Source organism: Chenopodium album, chromosome 16 (genome assembly GCF_948465745.1).
Source record: "Chenopodium album chromosome 16, dcCheAlbu1.1, whole genome shotgun sequence".
Lineage (NCBI taxonomy): Eukaryota > Viridiplantae > Streptophyta > Magnoliopsida > Caryophyllales > Amaranthaceae > Chenopodium > Chenopodium album.
Genome location: NC_137849.1, coordinates 36,125,579 through 36,136,264, shown reverse-complemented (window position 1 = coordinate 36,136,264; position 10,686 = coordinate 36,125,579). Strand labels below are relative to the sequence as shown.

The window sequence follows — 10,686 nt, the reverse complement described above, 5'->3', positions numbered from 1 at the left end:
ATCCAAAAATAGAAACAGGTTCAACATTTTGGATCTCTAAAATAAAAAAACAGGAATTATATTATGAGACGGAGGGAGTATGTAACCTAGGTACAACTGGTCAGTCAAGATATCTAATACAATCAGCCGGACAAAATAGATAATGAAATATACAAATTTTGGTAGGTTTTGATCTCAATTAATATATTTGCATGTGGTTTAAAAAAAAAAAAATAGATAATGAAATTAGCTCTTAGCAACCAACTATCCACTAACTACTACACAAAGCCTAAAGCAAAGAAATTCTGGTCTCCTACAAGGTACCAAGCCTTCAAAATAATATTATTATGGCCCTATACGCGCACAAATAACGTTGTATTGAACATAATGCACCTAATTTTAATATAATGACCTTCATTTAAACCCATGTGACCTTTAATATTATTTTGAATTGAAGTACATATATGTCAATCGATACTATGTTATATATAGTGACCTTAATTATTCATATTGAGTCGTATAAAACACATTCATTTTTTTTTTTAAAAAAAAAAACTTAAAATCTTTATACTAACACAATGACTTAACTTTAACATAACAACCTTTTTTTAAAAAATTAATATAGCGATCATAGTGTTCCTAGTAATAGTGGTTCACACTAAATTAATGTGAACTAGGTCTTTTTAACAATTTGGGTCAAGGCTCAACTAATTTAGAGGAATAACAGTCGTTGGTTATGTATTAATTACAAGAAAACTGTGTAATGTCACATTTTCACTCTTCCACATTATTCATCTCTTTGTACCCGATTTTACGCCTTTTAATTTGCTACAAAAATGGAAAAGTATAAGTTAAATAGAGGATCTGTTATGATTTATTATGTTGATCCGTTGAAAATTATTTAATGTCAAATTAAATTCATTCGATACATTCGAGGTCATTAAGCAAACACCCTTACTTTTTTATGTACTTTTGAAAAATAGTTTTGTACTTTTTAAAATTTGAAATACACATTGCAGACATTTAAATCCAACTAAGGGAGTGTTCTATTCATCTAACTTGTCTGAACTTGTATGATTGTCTCTAAACTTATCTAAGTTTACTAAAATTTATTTTAGATGTGATTTAAACTTGAAAAACCCTTATCAAAACTTTTTTTTTTTTTTCCAATATGGATTTATTCGAACTTATTATAACTGAAAATAAGGTGAACAAACAAACCTTAAATAAAACTAAAACTTAAAAAAATACTCCCTCCGTCCCTAAATTACATTCTACTTTTAACATTTATTCTCACATAATAGAGAGAAATAGGAATGTAATTTAGATCCGAAGGGAGTAAGTCCCAAAGAACAATTTGATTGCCTTATCTCATAAATGGTTTTAACAATGTAGTTAAAGTTAACTACTTATATTAGCATTCTGAAATTAAAAATTCCACAAAAAGTAGAATACATAGAACCTAGTAAAAAAATGCAACCATCTCCATGATTCGTGGGTTAAATTGATTCTCATCGTCACATCACATTATATTATACAAGTAACCATAATCAATTAGCAATAATACACGTCAAATTTGTCTAGACATGATCATATTCTCTATTTTGTACAATACCACAACCAATGAACCAAAGTATTAAGCATAAAATTAGTCTTAAATATGCAATAAAACCACAAAGTAATCAAAATTATTTAGTCAAATCTTTATTATTATAAACCTTTTTATGACATTTGAAAATGACCAAATTGCCTTTTAGCGGCTTTCCCCACACACACTCCCATACCTTGTAACTGCATATTCTGCCATTGGCCCTCTCAAATATATTCCCCATTTCTCAAAAATTATTTTTACTCAAATTAATAAATTTATTTTCTTCCCCTTTTTTTTCGTCCCATATAATTGCAACATTTAGATCTCCGCCTTTCTACCAAATTCTTATTGCTTATTCTACCAGAGGATACTGACAGAAACCAGGAGGAGCACAAATAAGTTTCTCTAATCTTAATTAATTTATTTAATTTTATTAAATTTATGCCCTTTATATTGCTTTTTCTATAAATTTATTTGGTGGGTGTTTGAGATTCTGTCTTGTTTTGTTGTGATTATTAGTGATTTGGGTTTCATATTTATGGAATTTCTGTGAATTTTATGATTATCTATTTGGGTTTTTAGCTAGAATAAGGTTTTAGGGGTTAAAGTTAGGATCTTGAGTTTTTGGGTGTGTTTTATGTTTGCAACATTGGTTTTGATGAATGGGTTTTAGCTTTTGAAAGTATTGAACAAAGGTTAATGTTTGGTGAAATTGATGGATAATAATTTGTCATTAGCAAATATGATGCCTGGTGGTGGTGGTTCTGTTTATGGGGGTTCTGAATTGCAAGGATCAATGAGGGTTAACCACCATCAGAACCCTAGAACCCTGCAGCCTGGTCAAGGCTTGATGAACCACCCGTCGTCGTTGCACGAAATTTTGCCTTTGAAAATGGGACAAGGTCATAGTTGTGATCAACCAAATTCAATGGGTGATTATAATAAAGGGGAAAGGGTGAAAAATTCACAGACGGACGAAGAAGATCATAGTTCTAATGGGGAGGGAATGGATGGACAAAGTGATCCTAGTAAGGGAAAGAATGTGCCTCAATGGCATCGCGTAAAATGGAACAATTCGATGGTTAAGCTTTTGATTACGGCTATTTCTTACCTAAGTGAAGATGCATTCTTTGAGGGTTCTCAAGGAAGAAGGAAATATTTGACTTTGCATAAGAAGGGTAAGTGGAAATCGATTTCAAAAGTGATGGCTGAGAGGGGTTTTTTTGTGTCACCCCAGCAGTGTGAGGATAAATTCAATGACCTGAATAAGAGATATAAAAAACTCAATGAAATTCTTGGTAAGGGCACTTCTTGTCAGGTTGTTGAGAAACCAGCTATTTTAGACATGATGGATCACATTTCTGAGAAATCAAAAGAGGAGGTTAGGAAAATTCTGAGCTCGAAGCACTTGTTTTATGAAGAGTTGTGCTCATATCATAACAATAATCGACTGCATCTACCCCCTGATCCAGCACTTCAGCAGTCTTTGCAGTTGGCATTGAGAAGTAGAGATGATAATGACGTTGATTTTAAAAGGCATCCACATGATGATGCTGTCGAGGATGATGATGGTGCAGATAGTGATGATCATGAAGATTATGGAGAAAATTATAACAAGGCGGCATATGCTCTCTCTGGAGACCCTTCAAAACGAATGAAACAAGGCCTTAGTCTGGAGAATTTCAATTTTAGGCCTCAATCTACTCAGGACTTCAGCAAGGGTTTCCAATTGCAACCACAAAATCCATGTGCTGATATGCATGCACCTTTACCTGAAAGTCAGAAAGCAGCTTTATTGCAGAATCAATGGTTGAAATCACAAGCACTTCAATTAGAAGAGCAGAAGATACATATTGAGTCAGAAGCACTGCAGTTGGAGAAACAGCGGCTCAAGTGGCAGCGGTTCTGTAAGAGAAAAGATCGAGAGCTGGAAAAACTCAAGATGGAGAATGATAGGATGAAGCTTGAAAATGATCGTATAGCATTAGAATTGAAGCGCATGGAAATGAGCACCAATTCTAAGAACTAATTTTTTTGTTGAGAAATTTTCTATTGACTAGAAATATGGTGTAGCACATCTCTTTTGGTCAGGCATCTTGGACTGCAGACATTCTGTTATTGCCAAGAGCTTAACCTGACTAGAGGATAATTGCAGTGCCTTTATCAAGTATTTGAGTACTTAATGGTACTAGCTTGCTACATAATGTTTTCCATTTGCCATTGCATCTTTCTTTTAATTTTTGGGTGACAGGTGTTCTAACATGTGTATATTGTGCTAACATGAATATATCCTTTCTCTCACACTGATGTCTTGGTTTATCATACCTATCTCTTCATGATGATGACTTTGAAGATATACATCCCCCGTGCAATTTTGGGGATGGTAACATGTGTTCTTTGTCATCAGCAAGTGGCCTATATCATTTACCATCGGTGAATTGATATTTACTCAGATTAATGCATGCATGTTCTTGATTTTGAGCAGTAATTTAATTCAGAAGAAACCCCCCCCCCCCCCCCCCCCCCCCCCTCCTTCTTTCCAAGGGGGGATGTAGGGGGAGCTGAGCATCTGTTATTCGATAGAACCTGGGAAACCATTTGATTTAGTGTACTGTCTTGTTATTCCCCTATTTTTGTCTATTCTGCATTTGCTTAATTGTTGTTTTTACAACTCTACTGTTTCTATTCTTGCCCAATGGCAACAGACGGAATTCTGACCCTTTCCTTATTTAGGGGGTGTTTGGTATAAACATTGTAAATGAAACGGAAAGGATTCAAATAAGTAAGGAAAGTGTAATAATAAACGTTACCTTTACTATATGTTTGGTATCCTAGTGGAATGGAAACAATTTGAGAAGATTGTAATTGAGTAAGGAAACGTATTTTGTTTCCACTAGTTTGTCAAGGGTAACAAATTGGGGGATTTTGTTACCCTCCGGAAACGGTATTTGTTACTTTTAACTCATACCAAACAACTAGAAATGGAAACACTTAATTGAATCCGTTTCTTACATCTAAAACTACTATACCAAATGCCCCCTTAGTAGTATTTGAGTTTCCTCGGTATGTTTTAACCAAACAATTCTTGCAATTTGCTTGTTCAGTTTCATTTATTTACACACGAGTGTGTAAACGTCATGTTTTCTTTGTACAATTTCCTTGCCATTTCTGCTTTTTGGACAGATGCTATCTTCAATTGTAGAAGTGTGAGCTAAAAGGTACCACATCAATGTGGCTATCTAATATCTATCTATGACAAGGTATGTCCAATTTAACTGCTGTTTCATCTGTTTTCTTCTTCTTCTTTTTTTATTTTATTTTATTTTTTTTATTTTATTTATTTTATTTAAATAATTGTAAAAGCTGGGATTAAACTGGAACTGGATGATTTTTTTATTTTTTATTTTTTATTTTTTATTTTTTATTATTATTATTGTTTGCTTCATATTCTTGCTTCTTAGGGTCCTGTAACTCCTGTTACTTCAGTAGTCATGTCTAAAAGGTTAACTAGGACATATGTCTGATATAATGTAGTTAACTGGTTTTTGTACAAGTTTGATGCATCATAGTACTTAACAGTAGCTGCATTGATGGCAATGGTCATTTTTACAATGTTCAAATTTACTTACAGGAATATGTTATACTGGGGAATCATTTCTGGTCATTTTGGCTTGTGATAGGATGCTTAAACATCCTGTGTTACAGTTAAATACTTATTGATGTTTTAAGTAAAAAGATTTTAAAGTTGTAGGCAATAGATTGGCTTCATATAGTTCATGCGTTTGTATGTCCATCTAGAAGGCATGATTCAGTGTTTCTCTTTATCATTGGACTGTGTTCATCATCTGATAATTGAAGTGATGGTGATTTTTTATTCAGACTTGATGTACTTGTTCTGGTTCTGTCCTTACCACTTTGATGTGATTGATTGAAGTTTGTATCTGGTCACCAAGCTGGATCATTTACGAGTAGTCATCTGAGCTTGAGTCTTTTTGCTAGGTTTAACTTGTGCTATCTTTTAATGAACTGCTAATGGGCATCAACTAGGTATGTGAAAATTACATGGTCATTATACCATTTAGTTTTGTAGGATTACTAGGTATGTGAAAAATTGCAAAACATAACTAATAAGCAGCAAAAATTAGTGAATCTGGAAAATGGAAATAGGGCAGATGTTACTGATTTTCTCAGAAGTTGTATTCAGTTTCACACCAAAACATGATCTTGACTCCAATCATTTGACAGAGTCAGAGGTATTGAACTAGTTTCGGGATTTTGAAAGACATCCTTTGGATTATGAGTGGAGCGACAAAATAGGTTGAAAACGAGAAGTCGAGAACAATGATTGGTTAGTTATATGTTAATTTTTGTGATCATGTTCATTACTTTGTTGTCTCTTGAAGACTTTAAGGAATCCTTGATGGATAGAAGTGGTAGCTGTTGAATGAATATGGATGTAGAAATCCTAGCAATTTACCATCGATTTGGGGATAGTAATTTACACTAGGTGGGTGGTGCTGAACTAACACCCGTTCGAAGGGTAGTAATATCTCCATATATCCCTCCTCACTCACCACCACCTTAGCACTTTTTATATTCGTCTCTTATTATCTCCTCTTTGCTTCACCCTTGATCCCAGTATGCTCTTAATAAGAGAATATTACTACCTGTTACGTTATTGTTCCGGCCTGGCGGTCTGGTGCAATGTTAGCTAGAAGGAAATAAGCTAGGGGAGGAGGAGAGGGGTATAAACAAATGTATCCAAACCTTCTCCTGTCTTATTCTCCATCAGAGGGACAGTATGCATTAGGCCAGATTCAGTATGTGCTTCATTTTTTTAAATAATCGTCCTCCATGAACAATATGCAATGTTTCATTTCAGCATGCCTATATGATTTCAACTTTTTTATATGCTCTTTTCTTGAACTCGAAACTCGTTCGTATCTATTTTAGGATCTTCGTAAACCCTTTCGTACCGACCAAATTTGGTTAGTCTGCAGCTTGCTGATGCTTAGTACTTGTGTGGTGTATCAGTATATGAATTTCCTTTGATACGATACGAGCAAGTAAGTTTCAACGTCCTGGCCTAATGATATCTTAGACTAGATCTTTGCTTTACATATGTTGTTTTCAAGCTAGCCTTTAAAGTTAGCCTAGTTTGGAAAAATGAAATTCTAGCTTTCACTTTTGTTTTTTTTACATAAGAGCAACTGTCATTTTGATTTGTTCACTTTCGTTCTGCTGCTTTATACTTAATTTTCTATAGCTGCTAAAGTTTTTACTCAGAAAATAACTTAAATAGGCACTGAGTTCTGCTAGCTTAGGATCTGTTTTATGAACTCAAACAAAGTTCTTGGAAGCATAAGTTCTGTCGTGGTGAAAATAAGCTCAATTTAATATAAATTCACGCTAAATAAGTTGAACCAAACATAGCTTTAGGCTTATACAGAGTATGATGCTTGTTCCTTGCTTTTTATTTGTATTCAAACAATAACATTATGAACCTCACGAAAATGGAGAATCGGAATCAACGAGATGTTGTGACAGGCAATTATTGTATTGGCCCCTTGATCAGTTTATATGTAATATCAAACAAGAGAAGAATTCAAAGTAGATAAGCCTCTTAATACTAGCAGAAATCCAAAAGTTCACTGCTTATGCCATTTCTAAAACATTGTGTTTCTGTAGAGAAAATTGCTCAGATTCACAAATTTTTTTCTTAAGAAACATTGTTTCGGAAAATTCATTTTATTTGGGCAAGTCTATTTTGTGTTGTGGCTTAACTCTTAATAGAACGAATGGGCCTGTTTTAAGCACTGCAGCTAAATGAGCTAGGGCGGGTACCAACTAAACACTCGATCCACTGATTGCAGTGTAGGCTGCCATTTCGTAGTTATTAGAGTTGCTAGAATGGATACAAGTCATACAACTAGAGCTGTCAATTCGGGTAAATGGGTCGGGTTTGAGTCGGGTTTGTGTGGGTCGGGTCATCTCGGGTTGGGTCAATACGGGTTAATGTCAGGACCTATGTGGGTCGGGTTCGGGTTGGGTCATGCTTGAGTCGGGTCACGTGGGGTCATACATCTTTTCGGGTTCGGGTCGGGTTTAGGTCGGGTCAATAAAAGGTCGGGTTACATTCGGGTCGGGTGAAAAACAAGTCGGGTTAAATTCGGGTTTTTACGGGTTTAAATGAGTTAGGGTCGTGTTCGGGTTCGAGTCGGGTTCGGTTCAAGTCAATTATTTTCGGGTTATAATCAGGTCGGGTCATTATCGGGTTTGAGTCGGGTTCGGTTCAAGTCAATAATTTGCGGGTCATAATCAAGTCGGGTCATTATCGGGTTTGAGTCGGGCTCTATTCAAGTCAATAATTTGTGGTTTATAATTAAGTCGGGTCATTCTCGGGTTCGGGTCGGGTTCGGTTCAGGTCAAAAACTTGCGGGATATAATCTGGTCATTTCCAAGTCGGGTCATTCTTGGGTTCAAGTCGGGTTTAGTTAATAATTTGCGGGTTACAATCAAGTTGGGTCATTTAAACTTGTCTGGTCATTCTCGAGTTCAAATTGGTAAGTCAATAATTGCGGGTTATAATCATGTCGGGTCATTTCCAAGTCGGTCTCGGGTGTGGTTCAAGTAAAAAATTTTCGAGTTATAATTAGATTGGTCCTTTTCAAGTCTTTTTATTCTCGTATTATAATAATCAAGTCGGGTCATGTTCGTATTCAGGTATCAAATATTGGATTAATAGGGTTTAAGTTTGATATCAGGTCGGTCATATTGGGTCCAGTTACATTTTTTTAATTTTTTTTAATTTATTTAAAACTCCAAATTAAATTACGTAATTTAAAAAATTTCCAAAAAAAAATAAATTAAATAGACATGTGAATAATAAAATTTGAATTCCCTTTAAAAAAATAATAATAATAAAAAAGGCCACTTTTGTTTTTTTTTTATTTTTTATTTTTTTGTTTAATTTTTTTTTTTTTTTTGCTGCTGTCCAGTTCAGTTTTTCTTTGACGAGGATTATGTAAGAGATAAGTCAAGTAAGATGAGAAAGACCACTTTTGTTTTATAATTGGAATCCATGTTAATAAATTGAAAAAAAGCCTGAAACTCAATAGTCAATACGGAGTACTCTTTTTATCCTAAAAATTCCTAAATCCTAAAATTCGGGTTAGTAATAGGTCGAGTTTAAATTCGGGTCGGGTCAATAACAAGTCGGGTTGAATTTGGGTCGGGTCAATAACAAGTCGAGTTGATTTCGGGTTGGGTTTGTAACAGGTCGGGTTTAAATTCGAGTCGGGTAAGGAACGGGTCGGGTTGAACTCGGGTCGGGTTAGTAACAGGTCGGGTTGAATTCGGGTTTTGACGGGTTAAATCGGGTTTGGGTCATTCTCGGGTTCGAGTCGGGTTCGGTTCAGGTCAATAATTTTCGGGTCACATTCGGGTCGGGTCCTCTTTAGGTCGGTTCATGGTCGGGTTCGGGTCTCAAATACTCGGGTCAACTCGGGTCTAGGGTTGGTTTCAGGTCGGGTTAGGTCGGGTTCGGGTCACTATTTTTTTCGGGTTCAGACGGGTTAGGGTTAGGGTCGGTATTTCGGGTCGGGTCAACTTTTGACAGCTCTAGATACAACTTGCAGGGTGCAGTATTTTTCACCGCTTTGGGCCAAGCTTGCACAGTTTTGTTTTTAGACTCCTTTCCAAAAAGCCTTGTATTAGCGTATTGAGCATCACCTATATAAATAGCTTCTTACCTTGCTATTTCTTCCATGTGAGGTTTGGATGAAATTCCCAACATGCAAAACAAAGAAAGAGCGAGTATATGAGACCTGAAGTCTCTAGGCAGCCCTTATATTCCTGCATGCTTTGTTGCATACTCGTGTACGAAGATCCCTTGAGCTTGTAGCGCTTGTGGGCAATCCTTCAAGCTACCCTCATGTCAATGATGGGTTGTTCTTATGGCTATGTTACCTAAAACATGGAAGTAAAACATTTTGCCTCTCTTTGTCAAAAAAAAAAAAAAAAAAAAAAAAAAAAACCATTTTGCCTCCACAAAATTGGTTGAAGTTGGATAAAGTATCTAGTGATTTGAGCCACTCTAGAGTTGTGCATCCTTATGGCTAAAGTCAGATAAAGTATGTTGCCACTAAATTTTATTTTATTTTTTTATTTATAAAGCACGGTGATAAAGATTATATATTAGTAAAAAAATACAATGATTATATATTACTAGAACGGTATGCTCAAAGTGATAGTTTAAAAGAAAACAGTAAAAATAAAAGTCAAATTGTGTCAATTATTCATAAATGAATAGAGTATAAAATGAGTGACGTATTTGACTCTTGGGACTTTGTTATGGTTGCTATTCTCATCTCGTAATGTTAAACAGAAAAAGTTAAAAACAAAAAAGGTTGGGGGAGAAAGAAAAAAAAGTGAACACAAGAGGGTCAAATTGATTTGAAAAACGACTAAAAAGGCTTATCCAGTAATGTTGTTATGTACCTCACATCAAAGTGGACATTTCATTTCGTTCATTCACAATTTACAAAGAAAATTAATTGAGTGAGAAGGTTAAATATTAACGAAAAAGATACCTAAAGTGGGCATCACCATTCAATAGTCAATCACTTTCGCTATTTTCTCTTATGAATACTGTTAAAGGGTCATTTACCTTAAGGAAAACAGGGACCCCTCCATTTTAAAGTCATGTCCAACTACTAGGGCAACTCAATTCATCCCAATTACTGCTCTCAACTTGGATTTTGGGTTTACATTTACATTCTTTGGTCCACAACGTGACCCCGTTGGCTTTTCGGGCCCTCCGTTTTTGAACTTTCACACCCTCCAAATAAACTCGCATTATTTTCGTTCTTTTATATGAGTAATTTCTCTGTCATTTAGAGAGTACTTTATACTCCGATTTATTTGCTGCATTTAATTTGGACATTATTATTTATAGAGAATGAAAATCTATATATTTATAGATTTTTTTCTAAAATATAAAGAAAAAAAATGTTAGTTTTAATTAGATTCCTTTGGATCAATATTCAAATCCTTGTTTAGTTTTACCCTTTTAGATCCAACTTTGGAGGAATTTTTCCTAAAAAAAATTAAAAAAA

The 10,686-nt window shown here is 34.9% G+C and overlaps 1 protein-coding gene across 1 annotated transcript; it reads left to right on the top strand.

Annotated features, from left to right (window-relative positions):
• The first annotated feature begins 1,796 nt into the window (after nt 1-1,796).
• LOC145585186 (uncharacterized) lies at nt 1,797-3,871 on the top strand. Its single transcript, XM_081641917.1, has one exon. It carries the CDS (start codon nt 2,286-2,288, stop codon nt 3,597-3,599), a length of 1,314 nt encoding a protein of 437 aa, XP_081498043.1. The 5' UTR covers nt 1,797-2,285; the 3' UTR covers nt 3,600-3,871.
• The last annotated feature ends 6,815 nt before the right edge of the window (nt 3,872-10,686 follow it).

Bases quoted from the DNA above. Each gene is read 5' to 3' on its own strand.
- LOC145585186 (XM_081641917.1), top strand. From the start codon at position 2,286: ATGGATAATAATTTGTCATTAGCAAATATGATGCCTGGTGGTGGTGGT.